The sequence below is a fragment of the Dreissena polymorpha genome, unplaced genomic scaffold, assembly GCF_020536995.1.
Source record: "Dreissena polymorpha isolate Duluth1 unplaced genomic scaffold, UMN_Dpol_1.0 chrUn014, whole genome shotgun sequence".
Lineage (NCBI taxonomy): Eukaryota > Metazoa > Mollusca > Bivalvia > Myida > Dreissenidae > Dreissena > Dreissena polymorpha.
In genome coordinates, this window is record NW_026273328.1 from 222,630 (window position 1) to 248,143 (window position 25,514).

The 25,514-nt window shown below is 33.0% G+C and overlaps 1 protein-coding gene across 3 annotated transcripts in view; it reads left to right on the plus strand.

Annotated features, from left to right (window-relative positions):
- Positions 1-13,115, plus strand: part of LOC127863538 (chloride channel protein 2-like) — a 56,099-nt gene extending 42,984 nt beyond the window's left edge. For 2 of the 3 annotated variants that reach the window (XM_052403086.1, XM_052403087.1), the window contains exons 23-29: positions 1,163-1,319; positions 2,939-3,018; positions 3,640-3,678; positions 4,892-4,933; positions 8,239-8,343; positions 10,698-10,784; positions 11,302-13,115. In XM_052403086.1, coding sequence (XP_052259046.1) covers positions 1,163-1,319; positions 2,939-3,018; positions 3,640-3,678; positions 4,892-4,933; positions 8,239-8,343; positions 10,698-10,784; positions 11,302-11,559 — 768 coding nt within the window. In that variant the 3' untranslated portion in view covers positions 11,560-13,115. Of the gene's footprint in view, positions 1-1,162; positions 1,324-2,938; positions 3,019-3,639; positions 3,679-4,891; positions 4,934-8,238; positions 8,344-10,697; positions 10,785-11,301 lie in introns of those variants that run through there. The other variant, XM_052403088.1, reaches the window with a different exon arrangement.
- Positions 13,116-25,514: the final 12,399 nt, after the last annotated feature.

Below are 25,514 nucleotides of genomic sequence, written 5' to 3' on the forward strand. Positions count from 1 at the left end.
TGTCGAACAATGGGATGAAACATTGAAGGATATCGGTTATTTTTCTACTGGAAAATATCCGTTTCGTTAACCAGGATTAGCAGTGTGATGATGATTTTGGTTCCTTTTAAACTGAAACATAGTTTTAAAATGAGATCAATAAAAGAACACCACTGTGTTTGGTAATTATTTTCAGTATAAATCGTGTATTGTTAAAAAGAGCAAACAACATTAAAAAATTTCAGTACTGATTATCTCATTTTAATTATTTTTTTGAATTATAGCCTGGCCTCTCTTTAAAAGCTACCTTTAACATTTTTTTTAGTGCCACTGTTTTTTCCCAAACTCAAAACACTCGTATCATATGCCAAGTTTAAGGGACCTTTTCACAAATTTAAGCATGTTTTCAAGTTTGTCATTAAATGGTTTTAATTTGTATATGTCAACATCAGAACTAAGGAGTTTCAGTATAAAACCAAAAATAAAATTTAAAACATGAATTAAACGCAGTCATCAATTCTGTGAACAGCCAATTTCATTGCAAGCGAGTAAGTTGTAGTTGTACTTCCCCTCTTCTGTTAACAGCCAATTCATCTTGGCAGGTATCTCCACAGAAAACCTGATATTTGAACAGCTTATTGACATAGCATAATTGTATTATACCGCCTTTGTTCACAGTCTATGTTATCGTCAGCGAGTAACTCGTAGTTGTACTTCACCAATTCTGTTCACAGCTCATTTCATTGTCAGCGAGTAACTCGTTTATGTATGACCCAATTTCTGTTTACAGCCCATTTCATCGTCATTGAGTTACTCGTATTTCTATAACCCCATTTCTGTTTACAGCTCATTTCATTGCCAGCGCGTAACTCGTTGTTGTATTACCCCATATCTGTGTTCAGCAAATTTCATTTTCAGCGAGTATCTCGTAGTTATTCTTTCCCACTTCTGTTCACAGCCCATTTAATCGTCAGCAAGTAACTTATTGTTTTATTCTCCCACATATAAAAACAGCCCATTTCATTGTCTGCGAGTAACTCGTTGTTGTATTACCCCACTTCTGTTCACAGCCCATTTCATCTCAGCGAGTAACTCTGTGTTGTATTCCCCCACTTCTGTTCACAGCAAATTTCATTGTCTGCGAGTAACTCGCTGTGTTATTACCCTACTTCTGTTTATACAGCCCATTTCATCGTCAGTGAGTAATTCGACAGAGAACCTGACGCATTCAGAGCTGCAGAGTCGCCAATACAACACTATGAGTTTGCCTCTCAGGTCAATCCTCAAAAACAAGAGAAGAAAATCCGTAACAAGAGCCTCAGCCTTTTCTGATTTACGCAGTAGGTAATTTTGTAGAATCCATAATGCTACTGTATTGTTAGAACTAATTCCTTTTTAAACAGATTTTCTGGGTCAGTAACATCGCTAATGGTACTGTGTCTTCATTTACATACAAAGTAGGTAAGTCAGTAGAATCGTGAATGTTACTGTGTTCTTAGAACATCCTCATTTATATACAATGTAGTAACATGTAGGTCAGTAGAATTGCTTATCGGACTGTGTTGTTACAACATCTTGAGTTCTATTTAAAGTATGTAAGTCAGTAGAATTGCTAATTGGAGTGTGTTGTTATAACATCTGAAGTTATATTTAAAGTAGGAAGGTCAGTAGAATTGCTAATTGGATTGTGTTGTTAGAACATCTTCAGTTATATTAAAAGTAGGTGGGTCAATAGAATTGCTAATTTGAATGTGTTAGAACATCTACAGTTATATACAGGTTAGGTAGGTCAGTAGAATCATTAATAGTACTGTGTTTTTACAACATCATCAGTTATAGAAAGGTTAGGTAGGTCAGTAGGATCGTTAAGGTACTTTGGTGGTAGAACATCGTCATTAAAATATCCTCAGTAATATAACAAACAGGTAGATAAGTAGAATCGTTTATGGTACTGTGTTGTTAAAACAGCTTCAGTTATATTCAGGTTAGGAAGATCAGTAGAATCGCTTGTGGATGCACATGTATGTAGGTAGAACAACTTCTGTTATATACATATTAGGCGGGCCATCAGAATCCATACCGAGTATGTGTTATTACAACAACTTCAGTTATGTACATATATATATATGGGTTTGTAAAATCCATTATGCAACTATGTTATTTGAACATCTTCCATTACATACATACACGGTCGGTCAGTGGTATCCATAATGCTACTATGCTTTTAAAACAACTTCAGTTATATTCAGAGAAGATAGGCAAGTAGAGTCCATAATGATAATGTTTTGTTAAAACAACTTTAGTAATATACAACCTCACTTAGGTAATAGGCGAACGATAACCGAACAAACAATACAACATATAAAAAAACACTGTCAGTGATATTGCACCTGTTTAATGTCTTAAGCATATTGATATTTATAAAGGCTTTAAAATAAATATCAGGTTTGGTCTCATACAAAACAGTTGACGTGAATATTTAGCTGGCGCAAATTTGTTTGGAGTATAAGTTTAATGCGTGTGCATCAATCAATTCCTGTAGCTGAACTCCTAAAGACTAGAGGGAAGGTTTAACGTTGTCAATAAACAATAAAGTAACGTTTGTTCTTGGGACGAATTTTTAGATTTATGATAATAATAATAAAAATTCATGTATTAACTCTGGATTTAATGCCCCTTAATCTTGTCACTATAAGTTCTCCACTACGAATGGGGGTAATGCTATGTTGATGACTAATTTCTGAGTTGGTGTTTTTAAAAGCAACATTACGTAACAATAACTTCACAGATATAATATTTGGACCTTCAATTGTCTGGGGGTTTTTAATTAAAGGTCTGAGATACTGAGATCATGCTTTGACCTTGTGATTGTGTAGTAACGGAAATTATAACAGATTTAATCAAGTTTTTGCCTTTTGACCTAGCAAATTCGTTCAACTCTAAAATACCTTGTTTTCAGCTGGGCTTGATGAACATTTCCGCAGGTTGTCCAAAACTCACACAGAAAGTATAGTTGAAGACATTCCATTCGTAATAAAGGTTAGTGGAAGGCTGCAAATCATTCAAGGTTCTTACAGAAAGCATAGCTGAAGACGTTCCTATTACGAAAAATGTGAGGAGACAACTGCAAGCTTTTCCATGAGCATACTTAAAGGAGACATTTCTTTTTCCATTTTAATACAGATTTCATAAAGACGTTTGTATTTTAATAAATGCGTGTAGAATATTATTAGAAAAACATGAATGCCAAGATAATTGTTTTATAAAATTATAAGAAATATAGGATATACTTTAGTTGCATAGAAATTATTTGTTGTAAAACCAAGCTAGCGAGTTATATGATAACACGCAATTTCCATTGGACTTGTCGGTATGCAATGTGGTGACTTAATATGCGCCAGTAATGTACCAAACATCATATCGAGTTATAGATTGGCACCGTCAACACATATGTTGTGAGAATTGAAATCTGTCATTTTGAAAAACAAACTTGTCGTCACTTTCGAAAATGTGTCGCATCTGGAAACGAGCAAAGCGAAACCCCTGAATGATAATCATACATTTACAATAATTTGGATCTAAATATTCAAAATTAGGATTAATATTTTCAAAGCAACAGCTACAGCAATATATAATACATATTCTCTAATTACATTACAGAAAGACAGCATTCAGCAAATGGCCAGAAAAGTCATGTTGGTAAGTGTTTTTTTGTTAATTATGTTGAAGGTGCTTAATTACGCATATCAATTGCTTATTTGAAATGTAACCACGATCAGCAGTTTTTTTTATTGACAACGAACAATCGCGGATGATAGATTAGCGCTGTCTGTAATAGGTTGTTATTTAAATTGTGTAGCTCTACAAATCATCATGGAATTTGCAAAAATGTTCCTTGAAGTATCAAACATAATTAACATGTACATATGTCTCCGCGTCATATGTATAGGCTTCGATTTGTATATCATTGGGCCGTGTTATGTAAAAAGGGGGCTTAATGGATGTGAATACAGTGTCGTCACAGTTTTTTTCTGAGCAGTCCACATAAGTCAGAAATGGCGCTCTTCGCTTTTATAATAGTTTTGTTTAAAAAAAGTCTCTTCTCAGTAAAAATCCAGTTTAGGCTGAAAATGTTGTCCCTGATTAGCCTATACTGACTGCACAGGCAATTCTGGGATGGCACTTAAAGCACATGCATTAAACTCCCTTTTCACATATCGCGGCTCAATTTAATTCTAGAGCTCTTAAAGTGGTCGGTTACTAAATTTACGAAAAACGCGCGCTTTTCCAACATTATTGAAAACGTTCTGCTTAATTTAACACAATTTCATGAGATATAAATATATTTCAAGTTAAAGGTGTGTATTTTTCATATAAATTAAGATCCTGGACAATCTTCTTAAAAAGTGCACATATTTGTCTTGGAAGGTCATGTTCCTATGGTGCCGCTTCACTTGACAATATGGCAACCACAACTAAACTAAGGAGTATGTCCAAACACTTTTTTAGTATGATCCTATATGAAGATATGTGAATTATTTTCACAAAATTGTCAAAAGCGTTACGCTTAATCCGCTCACTTATCGCCACTTGAGCTAAATATATAATTTGCGTTCGACTTCGACTTGTATTTTTTATATATTTTCTCAAGTTCTTGGCAATTTTTCATACATAGCACACAAGTGTTTCGCTTCTTTTCACAATATGGAAGCCATGTCTAAATATATCAATTCATCTTAAAGTCATGTTCATACAAATGTTAATTTGGTGGTCCTCTCCCCATTGCACAAAATACCAGCTTGAGCTAAAGAAAGTGTGTTACAAAATAAATACAATATTGTGTTAAGGCTTCATTTCAAATACTGAGTTACTGACAAATCAATGGAATGTCTGTCCTGTATTTATGTTACAGCCGCCTGAGCCAGTGAAAGTAAAAACTCTGTCAGAGGACAAGGTAGGCTACTGATTGGATCCAAACACACATTCTTTTCTTACACAATTGGGAAATACTTTTTATCATTGAGTCTTGTGTATTTTCCTTCTCTTTTGTAGTTAATTATTAGTGCCTGAAAGTTTAAAATGCTCTTTTTTATTATAATCTTATGTATTTAACAAATAGAATGCTTATTGTCGTATATTTTAAACACATGTCACATGCAATATTTGCGAAAACCAGAACAATAATTTTCCAGATACATTGTTATGAAAGGAAAGCTTATCAACGTTTGCTTATTAACCTGAAAGTCTTAATATATGTTTATCTGTCTGGAAAAAAAACGACAATAATGCAAGCACATTAAATTGTGGTGTTTTTAAAAGGTAAGATTAAACAACGTCCAGTCAGAACTATAAGTAACTAGTTTACCGATTTGGGCAATTTTTTATATAATTATACATGAATGCTCTAAATTGTTATAGGTAAACATAAAAACTAAAAAGCTCCAGCATAAAGCAAGAATATTTTTTTAAGAAAGAAAACAAAGATTTATAGTTAAACCAGCCTGTCCAATATTCACTGCACAAGGATTTAAAAGTTTAAGGGCCTTAACCACTAGGTCATCCGAACTGTCAAATTAGGCTTTGCATTTTATACGTAATATAATAAAAAAGTACTGTCAAATATAATATGAAAGCAACAGAAACTCTCTAAATTATGTATAGGTAATTTGTATTTCTTTATAATTTTATCAACTGATAATGTCGGTAACATTCATAAACGAAAATGTATTTTCTATATGAGTCTATATCATTAGTGTAAATTGTGCCCCCCCCCCCACATCTGATATACTGAGTTCTTTTACTTGTTTTAAACTGTAACACAACGTTGGAATAAATCTCAATAATATGTATTTTTCACTGCGATTCTAAGGATGTTACAACTGAAGCGAAACATGTAAGTGGAATGTAGACTTTGCACAGTGGTTTGTGTGTATCTGTAGAAAATTGATTTTGTTTTGTAAAGCTTTTTGTGTGTTTTATTTTGTTATATGGTTTGTTACTAGGTTCGTTGAATTAGTTTTAATTTTCATAATTTTTATATTTTCAATTATAGTTATGGTAATTGTTGATAAAGGTGTTAACACAAACCACGTAAACACTTCAGTGGGTTTTGCTTCACACTTTAATACTCAATAGGGATATCAAGTTTAGGCTGCCAGTCACTTGTTTTGCTTTGGATAAACACAAATAAGTATCGTTACACACGCAAAAAACAACATTGTTTGTATTTAAAATTTCTTTTGTAATATCTCTAGCACGCAATATTATGCAATTATTATGAAATTATGCAGATTATTTTTATTATTATAATTTTAGACTTCACAAGGTCAATGCTATTGTTATTACGCGTAACTTGGATATCTTCACAGAACACTGATACCAAACTATGAAAATTCATTATAAAGTGTAACATATACGTGACATGATTCGGTCTTGAATAATTTTGGTCAAGTGGTAGCTGCTAACAAATTTGTCCTTGAACAAACTTTTCGTATTTCCTTATGGAGCCATTCAATGAGCCCTGGAGTGCTTTTAATTTCCAATCCTAATGCTAGAATACTTTTGCAAAATAAAATGCCTATATGCATAAAACACGTAATGCATGAGATCAAAGTAGGTTATATGGGACTGTTGTTCTGGTTTATTTAGTATTTTGCTTAAATGTTTTGCATATTAATTTGTCATTGTGTACTTATATAGTGTGAACTGAGGTCCATTATAGTGATATAGACACTCGATTCGTGAATTAATTACACTTGCACATGGTTACACCACGTGTCTTTCAATTTTTTTATTGATGTACGCTTGTCAATCAGCCATTTTTTTGTAATTGTTCACCATTAGTTAAACACATTTTTTAAATATTAAATATAAATCTTTTAAACAATTGTTAGGTAAATTAAATAATCATGTTAGGCTCCACAGACAAGGACTCTTGATAAGGATGCTGTTTCAGCAGCTTTTTTAGTGTTTTAATTATTTGTTTCATTTGATACATGTTGGATCCTTGTGCAATGTTGGAGGCTTTAATTTAAATACGTACCGAACAGAAAATAAGGAGTTTCTCCTACATAGACTATTGGAAATGATGCCCTTGTTCATCTGGGAAATATGAACTATACCATTTATTTAGCTCTACATACTATGGGATAACTGGCTGTCTGAAATACGTGTACTTATTATACTGGTGAACCACTAGTGACTGATGAAATGAATACTCGTTGAATAAACTAAAGTCATGTACTTTATTGACCATATGCAGGTAAATGCAACAAAGACTATCACTTCTGCAGGTCATCCACTTTTATGAAATATGCACATTTTGTTGTTACATATGAACTGTCATCTCCTTACGTAAGGTGTTTTTTTTTATTTCTTAGCTTATGATAGTGTTATAGTTTTTTGTTTGTTTATTTATGATCGTTCTTTTAGTGTATTTGCATGTGTTTAAAAATTGAATTGATTTGCAAATTTGCATTATTTGCATGATAAAACCCTTTTTAATTGCTGTAAACATTTATAAATAAATGCAACATTTTCAAATGAGGATTGTCTCGCACACAAACACACATATCAACGAATTACAAATTGGATCATCAGCAAATTATTTATATTACTTAATTTAAAACTAACGTTAAAACCCTTTAAAATGTATTTTTCATCACATTTTACTTAGATTTTAAGCGTTAACAACATAAAAATACTAACAGATAGAACGTTAAATATTGCAAAGATCTTGATTAGCTCGACTATTCACCAAATTGCCACAGCTGACTCACCTTAATGTCAGTGACCTAGTCCACGTAACAATGTTGGCTTAGGAAACATGCAACATGTTAATATTTCTTTTGGTTCTTTAGTTATTAAATTTACATATACGTGTTCCGAGTCGTTGTGTGAGGTCACTGACCAAGTTCCATAGCTCTGACATGCATTGTTTCATAATAATAGAGTTTGCCCTGGCGTAGTGACTATGGTGTCTGTTTAGGAACGGGGAGGGGTGCTGGGTCACGGGTTCAATACCCACTGGGAGCGTTCCTTCTATCTCCACCAAATACATCAAGTATTGTTTATGGTCACAGGAAACGAACTCTAGATCGTTTGAATAAACCTGTGGCTTTCTATGCAAACAATTTCTCATATATATAGGTTTAAAACTAGCATCATTATGCCCCATTGTATAATGTCCTCTATGGCAGATCGTGTTGAAAGTTAAGAATATGGTAAACATTAATGCATATGATCAACATCCATTTGTAGAAAGAGGCTTGGGAAGAAGATCAGCTGGCCAAAACCATTGAATGGGAAGGTTGTCAGATAGACCCGGCCCCCTTCCAGTTGGTAGAGCGGACTTCATTACACAAGGTATGTACTTACACGTTTTAGTCTATTATCAGGGTTGAGAAGGCGGGAGGGAGGCTTCAACATAGACCTTAACCCATCCTGGTTGGAAGAGAGGACGTCATAACACAAGGTATGTTCCTACACACATTGTTCTAAAATGGTGTGTACCTTCTCATTTGACTCCATGATGGGGTGTGGTGCTTCGAATAGACCCTGCTCCGTCTCACAATGTAGAAAGGACCTTATTACACGAGGTATATACCTACATCAGTTTTTATAAAATGGCGTTTCGGCTGTTATATTAACCCCTTCTTTTACCAGTGTGTAGAGTTACTTCATTACACAAAGTATGCATATTCACATTTTACTATAGAATGTGTGGATAGACTTATCCCAGCGAGTTTGTAAAGAGGACCTAATTACTCAAGATATGTACTTCCACATTTTAATTTAGAATGGCGGGTCTGGAGAGGAAAGGCTTTTAGATAGACCCTGCCAGCTGGTTCAAAAAATGTCATGACACTATAGAATGATCTTGATACTTAGTATACTCCTTTACTAAAATTGTAGTTTCCAAAGGATAACATAGCTAAATTTAATAAAACTGATATTCAGAATTTCTACAAGGTAGACATACCCATTCTTGGCAGGTCGTTCTCGTACATTTATTAGAGACTTGTTGCCATTTGATCACTAAAATGCAAGTGTTGGTTTCCTTGGTTATTTAAGGACCTTATGAATGGTTGGGATTTTGTGGAATTTGTTATGCCTCATTTATATAATTTAGGAATGGGTTTCTGTGTTGGTTTATCTAGGGTCGGTATTTATCAACCAATTCTTAGACTTATGAATCAATATAGTCTTAGACTAAATATAAATACATCAGAGTGTGCATACATTTACTGACTCAAAACGGCGCTTATATCATAAACATATTGCTTTTAACAAATAATAACACAGTGAAAGGTGCTATCTGCCATGATTTACTTCACTTCAAGTAGTTTAAGTACATTAAAGTTTCACAAATATTCTTTATTTTTAGACTGAAGTCTACGAATCAGGTGGTGAATGCCACCTGAGTCTTATGGTAAATCTGCTAAGTTTGGCTCAGTTTACTATCAGCGCGAGGTCTTAGATACTAATAATCAGAATTTGATGACACTTGACATGCAGCACCCCTACAGGGGCCATGCACATCCTGTTCAATTCACTCCGGTACAAAATAAATTTAAGGAGTTATTTCCCGTTATTAATATTCTATTTTAAGTTTTGCACTAGATCACCAAACCTGTTTGATTATTATTTTTTAACTTAATATGTAGCATCGGAATAGGTTGGAAAAGTGCATAGTTGTCTGAGTTTTCCAATCCAGTTGATTTTCAAGTAGTCATTAGTCTTCGATTTTTTGAATATCAGTTTCTTCTGGTATGTATCTTTTTTGCGCGAGTTCTTGTGAAGCAAGTATTCAAATTTCATGAAACTACAAATTCACTTTTCTTTGAATATACGCAATTATTTTACGGCGTTACGTTTCATTGCCTTTTGTAGGGAGCTTTAGCCCTTAAATAAAACATCATTTCCTGATTTTATTATTGGACCCTAATTTTCCAACTTTTATTAAATATGCAATATAAGATTTTATTATATACCTGCAGGCTGCTTTATGTTCCCAAAAAATACAAGTTGTATCAATCGGTAAAATACAACTGCACAGAAATAATTCCCGTATTATGGTACTCGCTAGTTTTCTTTTCCGTATTACCATACTAGCTGGACTAATTTAAATGACGTCACTTTAAATCCAAAAGATTATAAGAGCATTCTTAGTTTATTATGAACGCTTAAACTAATTTTTTTAACTTAAATGATTCACAGTTGTATATAATAAAAGGAATATTACGCAAGTCAATTGTTACACGTGTTTGTATAAGTCTCTAGGCTTGCGCTATTTCGTATTACACTCGAGGCTGAGCCTCTCGTGAGATACGTCATCACACAAGCCGCTCAACTGATATAAACACAGGGAACAATTGACTAGCGTAATATTCCGTATGTATTAGCATTGATGTTCCTGATGTGTGTAAGTACCGACGTTTAGATCATAAATGAAGAAAACGTATTTTCAAAAAATGGAAAATGAATCAGTATTCGTCCCCAAGGCAAGTCGTAAAGGGTTTTCGGGGACACTGGTGGTTAAAGAGACGGCATTTGTTATATGTTTGTAACTAATATACATGAGTTATAGCTTAAAATAAAATATTTTAACATTATCTGATCAAAATCATTATTCTTCTTAGAAGAAACATATAGTTTCAAGATGTTGATGTTTACTGACGTTTGCATGATTTGGTATCAAATGATGTTTTTCATTGTAGGTTCACTCCTTATTTTCCCTCCTCGGTCTTAACCATGCCTACGTCACCAACACTGGTCGTCTCATGGGGGTGGTGGCGCTGAAAGAGGCAAGTAAACTCAATTATTATAATTTTACTGACATTTATTTTTATGTAAAAATATGTTTATGCCCCCCCCCCAAACAAAAAGCGGGATTATATTTATGTTCAACTGTCCGTCGGTTTATACGTTGATGCAGTAGTTTGTATGTAGACCATTAAAATGTTTACGAAATCTTGTAAAACTTAGACATACGATCTTTCAAATTGGTCGGTTTCTCGTGAGAAAAGGAAGAGGTCTATAGATTTTAAGGTTACAATGTCAAAGGTCGGGGTAACAGAGGCTTGAAACATTAATTAAATAGGTACAACAGTCACTGTAAGTACCTTTGATACCTTAACTATGGAGGTTGAAAATGTTAGTCTGTCAGTCAAGTCAGTCAATCCGTCTTCAAAATCCAATCCCGCTTTTTTAAATATAAAAACACCGAATAAACTTTGATAAATTTAGGGTACTTATAATACTTGAAATACTGTCAAATCCAAAAAAGACTCGTTAACATTTTATTATGTTTGTTTTTTTCAGTTGCGAAATGCCATTCAAGGCCACATTGATGCAGAACATGCTAAGAAGAAATCGTTTCAGAAAACGAACGGCAAAGCAAAGGCAGCAACCAATAATGCTACTGACTCAGAAGATGACATTTTGGAGGATCCCCAGCAGTTGGAAGTAGAACACCCGCAAGAACCAGATGGCTATAGAATTGTTCATCTGTCAAATGGAAAGTTCAGTTATGAACCAGAAAGCGACACGGACAGTGAAGACACAGACACAAGTATTTGAATGTTCAGCAAAGGCAGTATTGGTCTTTCTTTATGTGGATCAATACATTCGTTCACACTGATTTTGAATTCACTAATACAGGTTCTGGAATGTTCACTGAAAAAAAAATGATTATATATATGTATGAGCCGTGCTCTGTGAAAAAAATGGGTTTTATGCTATGCAACTGAAACTGATTCGTGGTTTAAATATGCTTAAATTGTATTAATTAATTTATATTTATTGTATTTTATATATATTGAAGAGACGATATTTTGGTGAAGTCAACGATGGAACTGGTTTTACTAGCTCAAGCTTTTGCGCATGTTGTGTATGCGCAAAGTCAACCTTTTTACCTAAAGTTACAAATCAGGATACCACTGTGCCTTTAATTCCAAATATACTCTTTCTGTGTTTTTCAAACATACAATAGACGTCTTTCAAATGACAATACGTCATATAGAATCAACTTATTCTTATCATGTGAACAGATTTTCCGCCAATGTTCGTCTAATATATAAGGTAACATTTTCTCGATCGGTTTTTATAAACAAAGTCAATAATATTGTTAATATTTAAGGGATGTTGCGACAGTTTTTTTAGGTACATCAGTCAGCATATGAACTTGCCACTTTCTTATTTTGGTTCGGAAATTTTGGACATAAAAGGAGCTATGGCCCCTTTTTTTAGCGAAATACTACAATTTAAACTTGTGTTACGCGTTACTGAAAAACGCTTGCTGCTAGAGAGATGCAACTGCGCACACATACTAACCAACTGTGACCTTGCTCACCTTCATATTGTGTTTCATAAGTTTTTGACACAACTGGAATTATTTGACCTGTTTTGTACGAAAAGAGACATATTTAACTTATGTCGTACGTAGCTAAAAAGATACCTCTTCTCGAGGCTGAAACTTTACAAACATAGTAACCATCATGTAAACTTACTCACCTCTTTGTTTTGATTTGGATTGTGTTTCTTCGAACCCGCGGCCCCTTTTTATATAAAAACAACAATTTTTTATTTACTTGTGCTACCCGTAACTCAACCGGTATTGCGTCCGAAAAGTTACCATTTTAATAACATATTAACCAGATTTTGAAGTATTTGCAAATCCATTGTTTGGTAAGGATATGCTCATAACATTACGACCCCTTTTTGCAAATATTACATTTTTCGATTTGTTGCGCGCATAATGTAACAAAGTTGCTTAAAGGCTGGTACTTAAAACATTTAAAACAGTAATATTAATTCATCAATTAATTTGAGCACTTTTATATTTTAGTTCAGTTTGTTTTCCTGATATAAGTGGAGTTTGCAACTAAATATTTAGGCAGCCATGTCCTATGGACAAATTTAAAGTTAAATGCGATCTTATATTGATTTGTTTACTATGTATGTGTAATAATCTTGTTAGATATTAATATGTTAAAGGGTTTATTTATGTGTTATTCCCATTTACTTTTTAATGATTGTTCGTGATTTGATCGACTTTGTTTGTGTGTTATTGCATATTTGTTTTGAAAGCGACCTTTTGTTCTGTATAATACTATAATAAATTACTCAAATCAAAAGCATTTATCAATTTTAAATAGTATGTGCTTCAATAATATCTTATTTTATTGTACGTTATGATTAGTTTAATTTCATATTACGTTACATTTGTATTTTTCTTTTGTGACGTGTTTATTTATATTGATAAACAAAAATGTTGTTGGGTCTGAACATCAGCATAAGATAAGCATGTATGGCCATGAAGAAATTCACCTTAAAACAAAGAGAAACAATCATTGCTTTACCAAAATATATGTTTGTATCACTGTAATGTCTTATATTTGAGGACATTGACCAATTGCCATACATAAAGACACAGAGAGAAAACACAGGCCAGACACAAACACCAATCAAAGAAACTGGGTGACCGCCTTGCAACGTTTAATAAGCATAGATGTCGGGTTTAAACCGATGAAAAGGCGCACTTAAGTGTTAATAATGTTAATTTTCGCATAATCAAAATTCAAATAAAATTGTTATTAAAGAGAATACGTTTTCATTAAATTACAGTTAGTAAATAAGTTGGTCGCATGCTTACTAGAGAAACAAGTACGTGCCTCTTCGAAGTTTGATTAAATTTCTATGATATAAACTACATAGTGTTTAGTAAAATGCTTTAGAATTATATAGTTTGCTATTCAGCTCATCGCCATTCATGCCCAAAGAAGACAATGTAATATTGTAAACATCCAAAATACATAAGTTTGTTGGATATATGATGCCTTAATTTTTAAAAGAAATATGATTTCTTGTCAGAAAATACGGAACGTTCTTGAAACTGTAATCTAGCAGCAACACGGAAACAAAAACTCCCGTTTGATATTTAACGCGCAATACAACCGATGATGTTATTTTTTGTTCAAATAACAAAATATAAAATCCAAAAAATCTGACTGGAGAAATTGGGGTATATGAAACATTTTATTTGTGGGGGTTGTCTTGTAAACCTAAACTCGAACAAAAAAAGGAGTGAAACTCAAGTTGCTGGAGAAGTATTGAATTCTCATTATTAACACTCGGTTGGTCCTTTATGTAAGGCAAGTTACTAATTGCCAAATCAGTACAAAACAGCACAACACGAAACAACATACACACATAGAAGAAGTTGAAGCTTCTGTGCAACAAAATAAACAATATAGTAGCTTACACGAACTCATTTGTTTAAATAAATATTAAAAGCAATTAGACCAAATAACTATGGGCGACTATAATTGCCCCACACATAAAAGTGGCAAGCAGATTGCAAGGCAATATTTTATCACAACATCTAAACGTTCAGTCAGCAAGATAAGGAAAGGTGGCGTCGTGTCCATTGTTTTTTTATATAAATAAATGATGTGTCGGTCAATTATTTAAAAACATGCTTTCAAATATATCAACTAAATACAAGTGAATATTCACCGGTCAATTCTTATTGTTACATATATTTCTATTTTTTTTAAATTGTATGTGAAAAACAATCTAATGCAGATTGTATATTGCTTAATGACATATCAACGTTGACATTACAATAGCACGCTGGTATTTAACAAATGCTTATTGCGTTATTCTATTTGTTCTTTAACCTACGCGCCTTTGTGCTACTTTACATCATATGGGGGCACATACTCGTATGCTTATTGCATTTGTCGTTTCTTGATAATTGTAAAATCACATTCTTGCATGTCAATTAATTATCATCCGTTTATCATGTTTGCACATTTTCTTATCGGTGTATAGTGTGTATATTACAAATTAACAATATAAATAATATAAGTGATTACACTAGGTATTACACAAGTATTTACCAAAATAATTAAACTTGAAATATAGCGAGAATAAAACAATAATATTTTACAAAGTATGCAGACTATGAAATAAATCATACATGGAATTATAATGTGTTATCTGTAATACTCTTAAAGCAGATATCCAGAAAAATCTGGCATAATAAATCCCAAGAACTATATGTTGATTATTTAACAACTGTCTTTTTTTTCTGAAAAATACCTGCCTTTTTAAGTCAGTGAAGCTAGAAGCAGGCTTATTGTATGTTCCCAAGCTTATTGATGTTTGGTTAGTACATTTGTCTTTGGTTTAAATCTATTTATTTTAGCTCGATTGCCAGGAAATCAACAGTTGTATTTGAAACGCTCTCGAGTTCGTTTCCTTGGACTAGAACTAATACTTGGTGTCTATGGGGGAAATCTTAAGCACCCGCATACAATGGTGATCGAACCCCTGACCTCCCGGTCGCTAGGCGGACACCAAAACCATTACGCCCCGGCGACATTTGTCTCTGCCCGTCATTCACAAAACATACGCGTTACTCTGTAAGGTTATGCATTCACTCACTGACTGATTTACGAACTGCTGGACGGACTGATTTGCTGGGCACTGCGGGGCCCCAAAGGATTGAGCTTTGGAGGAAGACTTATCTTATAAATATTGAAATACATTCCCGCACGTCTGTGTGCTTTCTTATCCGGTGTTGCATCATCAAATTAACGCCATAAACGCACTAAATTTCATTTAGCATCATTTATCTACTAGTGCATTAACCATTCATAAACGAAGGCTTGTTTAAACAGATACCAATGTATTTCTTATGCAGGCGATATGAAATTCCTGTAATAAACGTCTGAATTGAATAAATTACTGAACATACTATTTAAGTGTCTGTGTATCGTAGTTTTTGGAAAAATACCAACAGCAGGACTCTTTTGGGTGATATGAGATTTGTGTATCGCTATATGGTTGTTAAAAAGATCATGAAGTCCATATTTATGCTTCGACCAAAAGCATGCCCTGGCCGGTTCTTTGTTAAACATATATGGGCCGTGTCCTGTAAAAAGAGGGTTTAATGCATGTGCGTCCTGGATAAGCCTGTGTAGTCCGCATTTATAAAAAAGGGTTTAAACACGCCCTAATTGTTTGGTGAGATGAAACTAGTTTTTTTTGCAACAGAACCAATAGATGACAATGATTTAACAGAGTCGCTGTATTGATATATGTTCATTAAATATCAATACCATTCGACTTTTGCTATTGAATAAAGTTATTGCAAACTTTCTGAAACGAATGCTCATCCCTATACAAAGTATAAATAATTCAACCGATGAGATATTGATAGATAATATCAATCTACGCACACTGTTAATTACATGTGATCCAGTGTCAGCTATTTACCCTATGTTTTGATTTATGTGACACAATACAGGAAAAATAAACACACTATTTTTATGATAACTGCGATTGTTTCAGATGAAAAAGGATATGCTACTCTTGAATGTATATTTTTCATGTGACTGCATATAAAATGGTGATGAAATAATTAAGTTGATGACATACACATGGCATACTTCATAAACCATGATTTCGCCAATGGTTTATGAAATGAAAATACATAGATTTAAATACAAGTTTATAGAAAATCGTTTATCAACAACTTGTCATAGTTATGTTTACGTGAATGTCATATGAATACTATGCATAAAAAATAAATTAAAATACAAATGTATCGATTTATAAACAGATGTCATATTGAACATATATCAACGTTCTTGTTCATGTTTTAGAAAAGGGTACATTTTATGCGTTAAAGATTTAGTTTTTAAACTTGAGATTAAACGTAGCATTTTGTCAGAAACGATGAACTTCTGTACAAGTTATAAGTTATATGCCGACAGAAGTATATGACAACATATTATTATATATATTTTAGAACCAACAACAGTTGTGAATGTATACATGCAATTAATTATAATGGCCAACATACCATCTTAAACATGGTACGTCACCGATAAGGATAATGACCAAAACAAGATAAAAATAGTGTTTCAAATTAACCTATCTAAGACATTGTTAAATAAAAAATCATGGAAATACAATTTATGACAAATGCGAAAAGATACAATCTCCATTGTCATTTCAACAAAATAGTATGTTACTTTGAAAAAGCGTCCCAAGATATCAATCACCTATTTATAATTATTTGGTTGTAATTGTTAAGTTCCCACGTGACCGAAACTAACCAATTCATTCCACTTTTGTAATCCCATTGCTTTCAAACAAAACGTTACAAATTACATGGGCAACATATAACTGACTCAGACACAATTTAAATTGAGCAGTACTTGATTAAGTATCCCCCGGATATTTGCACTTATGATAATAATGTATTTAGCTGACCTATGAAAAGTAAATCCGGAAATGGTCTATACAATAACTTTGTCACATTACGAATGTAAATTATGTGACTTACAAAAAACACTATACATATATAGATTATATGATAACTTTTGTTCCTATATATTTTTTTAGTGTAGCCCCAACATATAATGTGTATATGATAAGCCATAATCAATGAAGACATCAGAAATTTGCGAATCAAGGCATTTCGAATGATCTACAAGAAATCCCAGAGACGGTATTATGGACCATCAAGTTTGTTATGAAGAAACACATATTCAAAACATTTTTGCTAGTGTAATGCGCATATAATATGTGTTGTATTTATTAATATATAATTGCTCATAATAAGTCAAAACATTCGATTGATCACATACTATATATAAAACAACGCATGTGTTTGTTCTATACGCGCGTGTTATTTTACTTTACCGGACATGATTGATGACATCACAATTATTGTTGGGGCTTTATGTTACTTCGCTATAATAAGAAGGTATTTATAACTGCATATGAATCTGCAAGATGTATGGGAGTAATTAGGCATTTCATAATTCAAAACGAAATACGTGTTGCCATGTATCTAAATTTAATGAACAATACTAAATTCAATGAACAAAGAACATGACCGAAACTTTCTCAAACTTTCCATTTGCAAATGATAAAGTTCACAAATCGGGTTAGAAAGCTAAATCAACATATGAAAATAATACTGTCTATATCTTATTTGAATGGTCGAGCAGAATGACGCCGTATTTATTTATGACGCGTATTTTTGTTTGTTAACACTCGCTGCCCTTGTTCTAAGTGTTAAGATGCATTTACTCATGTCTAAAATGTATTCTTTTTCATAGCTGCTAAAATAGAAATTTGGTTCTATGACGTCAACTTGCATTATGCGAAAATGTTAAAGAACAAATTTGAGATTTGGAGCTCGCAAGCTTAATCTAACCTAAACTAAGTGCATAGACCGTTCAATCTTAGTGCATAGACCGTTCAAACTAAGTGCATAGACCGTTCAAACATAGTACATAGACCGTTCAAACTTAGTGCATAGACCGTTCAAACTTAGTGCATAAACCGTTCAAACGTGACTCTCTGTAGTTTGATCAAATTGCACAAATATCAACTACATCTTTTTTAGTAACATGCTTTAGAATTATAAAGTTTGCTTTTCAGCTCATCGTCATTCATGCCCAAGAAGACGATGTAATATTGGTTGTAAAAACCAATCCGAAATACATAAATGTGTTGGATATATGCTACCTTTATTTTTTTAAAGAATAAAGATTTTTTGTCAGAAAATACGGAACGTTCTTGAAACTGAAATCTAGCAGCAACAAGGACACAAAAAAAATCCCGTTTGATTGTTTCGCGTAATTCAACCGATAACGTAATTTTATTTCAAATAGTAAACCATGAAATGCGGAAAATCTATGAGGAGCAACATTTAAGGTATTATTCCATCAGTTAAGAAATACCAGTTTTTTTACGGATAAAATGAATAAAAATACAATTATCACACTAGTAAGTACATCAAAATATATTTGATCAAATTAAGTCGCGCGTGGGAGCTGCACAAAATATTAAACCAGAATAGTTAATTTTATTGCACATACGTTTTATGCGTCAATACAAAAAACACTATACATATATAGATTATATGATAACTTTTGTTCCTATATATTTTTTTAGTGTAGCCCCAACATATAATGTGTATATGATAAGCCATAATCAATGAAGACATCAGAAATTTGCGAATCAAGGCATTTCGAATGATCTACAAGAAATCCCAGAGACGGTATTATGGACCATCAAGTTTGTTATGAAGAAACACATATTCAAAACATTTTTGCTAGTGTAATGCGCATATAATATGTGTTGTATTTATTAATATATAATTGCTCATAATAAGTCAAAACATTCGATTGATCACATACTATATATAAAACAACGCATGTGTTTGTTCTATACGCGCGTGTTATTTTACTTTACCGGACATGATTGATGACATCACAATTATTGTTGGGGCTTTATGTTACTTCGCTATAATAAGAAGGTATTTATAACTGCATATGAATCTGCAAGATGTATGGGAGTAATTAGGCATTTCATAATTCAAAACGAAATACGTGTTGCCATGTATCTAAATTTAATGAACAATACTAAATTCAATGAACAAAGAACATGACCGAAACTTTCTCAAACTTTCCATTTGCAAATGATAAAGTTCACAAATCGGGTTAGAAAGCTAAATCAACATATGAAAATAATACTGTCTATATCTTATTTGAATGGTCGAGCAGAATGACGCCGTATTTATTTATGACGCGTATTTTTGTTTGTTAACACTCGCTGCCCTTGTTCTAAGTGTTAAGATGCATTTACTCATGTCTAAAATGTATTCTTTTTCATAGCTGCTAAAATAGAAATTTGGTTCTATGACGTCAACTTGCATTATGCGAAAATGTTAAAGAACAAATTTGAGATTTGGAGCTCGCAAGCTTAATCTAACCTAAACTAAGTGCATAGACCGTTCAATCTTAGTGCATAGACCGTTCAAACTAAGTGCATAGACCGTTCAAACATAGTACATAGACCGTTCAAACTTAGTGCATAGACCGTTCAAACTTAGTGCATAAACCGTTCAAACGTAGTGCATAGACCGTTCAAAGGCGGTAATGATAGTTGTATTCATAGTGCGTATTTGTGATCTGTCTTGCAAGTTTGTTATATGTTATAATGTTTGGTTATTTATGCCTTGACCTACAATCAAGACTGCTGTGAACCGGTTTCTCTTATGGTGGCGCAACTGGAGTTTCACTTTGTTTATATTTCTGTAATTCGTTACACAAATTAATAAGGAACCAAACGTATGCTATTTTAAAATCGACCTTTATTTAAAATTGACATCCAATACAAAATATGTTATCAAAAATAACAAAATTGTGTCATACCAACTGAACGTTTAATGGAGCAAACGATTTAAAGAACTGAAAGCTCTGGAATCAGGTTTTGCTTGATGTCGCAAATGGTAATTAAGATAACACCAAATTGATGTTTGATTATCAATGGGGCAGAAAAAACATCATCACAAACGCATCGGACAGAGAAGTTATCATTTCCACCGGAATAGATCGATGCATCAAACGCTTTTAAAGTCGCTTTGCGTGAAAAAATAACGATGGTGATCAAACATATAGGGAACTAAATCTAACTGATTTCAAAAGTTAAACAAGCAGACCAAATAGTAATCAAGTGTAAACCTGTAATGATAGGCTTTATCACATTAATAAACATGTAACTATTCACGGAATGAACATGTATTTATGCAACATGATAAATTGTAAAGATATGAACATAATCTGAAGACTGGTAACCATGACTTTTTATTTTTAATGTGTTGTTATGCAAATAAATATTATTTTGAAATACTATAGGTACATCTTTAAATTATCCCGTATACGTCCATTAATTGTTTGTTTCAATAAGTCCAAAAATCTGGTTATTTAAAACATTTATCTGATTTGCATATTAAATATGCATTTAACACAAATGTGCATTAATAACAAAATAATTTCACAACAGTGTTAATTAATTCATTTTTTTAAATAAATGTACGTTTTTATCAGTCGTGACTCGTAAATCAAAAGCAAACTTAAAGCGATGTTTTATGACTAATTCGACCTTGTTATTAAAAAAGGTACTTTGCAAATTGTGTCTATTTTGTAATTTAACACAGAAAAACAGATTGTGTTTGTCAAAGTCGTGACTCGCTTTATGACGTTTTTGTTGTATATATATATATATATAAATATATAATTTCCAGATGAAGGTTGGACAATGGGAACGAATGTTAGAGGATTGATACTACTTTTATATTTCTGGGATTATGTTTTTCACAAACATATATGAGATGTGTCACAGGTTTGTATAGGGATAAATGATCTCGAATGAAATGTTTGACTGGTATAATAACGTGTTGCTAAACCGTGTTGTGTAGCGTATTTAATTATATTGACTTAGTTAGTGTTTTCTCATAAATAAAGATAAAACCAGGTTCTGGTCCGATAACCTCATTTTATAGTCTCAGTCTTGGATGCTGGTGATATAATATCAGACTATAGTCTGAGTCAAGGAAACTTGTACGATAACATCATACTACAGTCAGAGTTTAGGATCCTAGCAATATAACCTCATACTATTGTCTGAGTCTTTGATGCTGGTGATATAATATCAGACTATAGTCTGAGACTTGGATGCGTTTAAGATAACATAATGCTACAGTCTGAGTCTAGGATCCTAGCAAGATAGACTTGGATGCTGGTGATATAATATCTAACTTAAGTCTGAGTTCTGGATACTTGTACGATAACATCATACTACAGTCTGAGTCTAGGATCATAGCAAGATAACCTCATACTATTGTCTGAGTCTTGGATGCTGGTGGGATTACATCAGACTATAGTCTGAGTCTAGGATGCTGGTGATATACTATAAGACTATAGTCGTAATCTTGGATCCTGGTAGGATAACATCTGACTAAAGTCTTAATCTCGGAACATGGTAATGAAACATCAGATATTAGTCGTTTATTCTGGTAATATAAAATCAGACTATAATCCTAGTCCTGTATCATGGTATGATAACCTCATACTATATTACGAGTATTGGGTCCTTGTGAGATTACATCAGAACATAGCCCAAGTCTTTGATCCTGGTGAAAAAACATCAGACTAGTGTCTTAGTCTTGGATCCCGATAAGATATCATCAGACTATAGTCTGATTATATGACACTGGTAACATAACATCAGACTAAAGGCTGGGTCTCTGATCCTGCTAAGTGTACATTATTCTATAGTATTAATTTTGTATCCTGGCAAAATTGCTACATTCTGAATATCGGAACCTGGTAATATAACATCAGACAATAGTCTGAGTCTTGAATTATATTATAGCAATATTTCTTTGCTAGGAAGACAAAGGCTACATCATTTTTATATTTAAATGACACTTTTCAAAGTCAGTCTATCCATGGGTCAAAAGTCTTATGACACATTGGATTATGTGCAAACACTTAAAATGTTATTGTTCAATAATTAACGCTATAACGGCAAACAATGTATCATTCACTATCAATCCTTGTCTTAAACCTTTCTATAACACAAGTCATATACATCTTTATCACACTAACCATTTGTATTTATTTAGCTTTTGGTCTGTATAAATACATTACAGCTCTACTTAACCACTTATGAATTGCTTCGTCCACTAAACGGTTTACATAACTTCTCTTCTGAACCAATTATTAATTGCTTCCGTCCACTAAACGGTTGACATGACTCATCTACTTAACCACTTATTAATTGCTTCCGTCCACTAAACGGTTTAAATTACTTCTCTACTAAACCACTTATTACTTGCTTCCGTCCACTAAACGGTTGACATTACTCATCTACTTAACCACTTATTAATTGCTTCCGTCCACTAAACGGTTTACATTACTTCTCTACTAAATCACTTATTAATTGCTTCCGTCCACTAAACGGTTGACATTACTCATCTACTTAACCACTTATTAATTGCTTCCGTCCACTAAACGGCTTACATTATTTCTCTACTAAAACAATTATTATTATATTTCGTCCAGTTCACGGTCACGACACTCGTTGTCGTTAAATATCTCAAGATGGGTTTCGCTCAGAATAAATACTATTTTGGATTCTTCGCTCTAAACTTATATTGAGAGGTACCTTGTGTATTCACAATGACGTCGTAGTTCGTGATTATCCCGATGCTACATATTTCTGTTCAACTAACTCAATGTCCACGGTCTCATCATTATAGGATTTAATTTGAACCTTGATAATAATTGCAAATGTCGTTCACCACTTGAACCTGATAGATTGTTAGCTCATCTATTTAAAAAAACAATATGAGCTATTGTCATCATTTGAGCGTCCGTGTCTGCGTCGGCGTCAGTTTAAGTTTTGTGTTTAGGTCCTTTTTTTTCTCATAAAGTATCAAAGCTATTGTATTCAAACTCCTTACAGTACTAACTATCATGAGGGGACCGGGCAGGCAATGTTAGATAGCTCTAGCTGGCATTTTGACAGAATTATGTGCCCTTTTCATACTTAGAAAATAGAAAATTATGTTAAGTTTTGTGTTAAGGTCCTCTTTATTCTAAAGTATTAAAGCTATTGCTTTAGTACTTGCAACACTTACAAACTATCAAAAGGGGACTGTGCAGGCAAGTTATGTAACTCTGACTGGCATTTTGACATAATGTTTGCCCATTTATACTTGAAAAATTGAAATTTTCGTTAAGTTTTGTGTTTTGGTCCACTTTACTCCTAAAGTATCAAAGCTATTGCTTTCAGACTTGGAAAACTCGCTAACTAGTATAAGGGGACTATACAGGACAAGTTGCGTAATTCTGGTTTGCTTTGAAACGGAATTATTGCCCTTTTTTGACTTTGAATATTTGGTTAAAGTTTGTGTTTATATCCACTTTACTTCTAAAGTATCAAGGCTATTGCTTTCAAACTTCAAATACTTTCATACTATCATGAAGGTACTGTACATGGCAAGTTGAATTTGACATTGACCTTTGAATTACCTTGTCTCTCAATTGTGAAATTATTAAATTTTGCTTAAATTGCCATAATTTCTTTATTTATGATAATACTTTGACAAAACAACCCTTACCTTAAATACCACAATATATTCTACACAAACCATACCCCACGCCCCACTCAAGAATCCCCCCTCAAAAATTGGTTGAACACATTTTTTCTTATTTTTGAAAGATTATCCCATAAATGACCCCCCACACACACACTATACCCCCCTCTCAACCCCCAGACCCCCCACAAAAAATGTATTTATTAATTGTTATTATTTAATTTTTGACAGACCGTCCAACGATCCCACCCAAGAATCTCCCCCCCCCCTCCAAAAAAAATAAAATAAATATATTCTTTTTGTTGAAAGATAATGTAATAAATGACCACACCCGACACCATACACCCCTCTCCACCCCCACCCTCCACTTTTTAATTTAAGTATTGAGATACATGTAGGTCCCTTCACCGTTACAAAGAAAAATAAATGAGCTTGGTGCTCTTGTTTTATCTTCAAAGACCCCTGCTATTCATTCTGCTGTAAAATTATTTATTTACTGAATAATAATTTTATAAAAGTCACACAAACTGTTAATACGATTGCAAATTTAAACCTGTCGGCATGTTCCTCATGGGATGTGCATAAATTATTTTAAATCAATACATTTTTACATATAATGTATCTATTTTTGTAAAATAAACGTACAACATAACTAGAATTAAGTAACATATAAACCGCAATATGTTAAAATGTATTATCTGAACTTAAGATAAGAATTTGTGGCGATGATGTAACTTACCTTAAAACTAAGTATAACAATCGTTGCTTCACCATGAGATCATTAGGTTTTATCAATTAAAGGTCTTTTATATGAGGCCGTTGACCAATTGTCATACATCAAGTCAGAGAAAGAAAACACAAGCCTGACACAAACACAAATCAAGAAACTGGGGTAACTGCCTTGTAACGTTTAATTAGTATAGATGGGTTTACTGCTGGTGAAAACGGGCATTTAAGTGTAAATAAAGTTTAATTTGAAATCCGCAGAAAAAAAATTCAAATAGAACTGTTATTTAAGAGAAAACGTTTTCATTAAAGTACAGTTTATTTATAAATAAGTCGTATGTTTACTAGAGAAACAATTACGTGACTCTCTGTAGTTTGATCAAATTGCACAAATATCAACTACATCTTTTTTAGTAACATGCTTTAGAATTATAAAGTTTGCTTTTCAGCTCATCGTCATTCATGCCCAAGAAGACGATGTAATATTGGTTGTAAAAACCAATCCGAAATACATAAATGTGTTGGATATATGCTACCTTTATTTTTTTAAAGAATAAAGATTTTTTGTCAGAAAATACGGAACGTTCTTGAAACTGAAATCTAGCAGCAACAAGGACACAAAAAAAATCCCGTTTGATTGTTTCGCGTAATTCAACCGATAACGTAATTTTATTTCAAATAGTAAACCATGAAATGCGGAAAATCTATGAGGAGCAACATTTAAGGTATTATTCCATCAGTTAAGAAATACCAGTTTTTTTACGGATAAAATGAATAAAAATACAATTATCACACTAGTAAGTACATCAAAATATATTTGATCAAATTAAGTCGC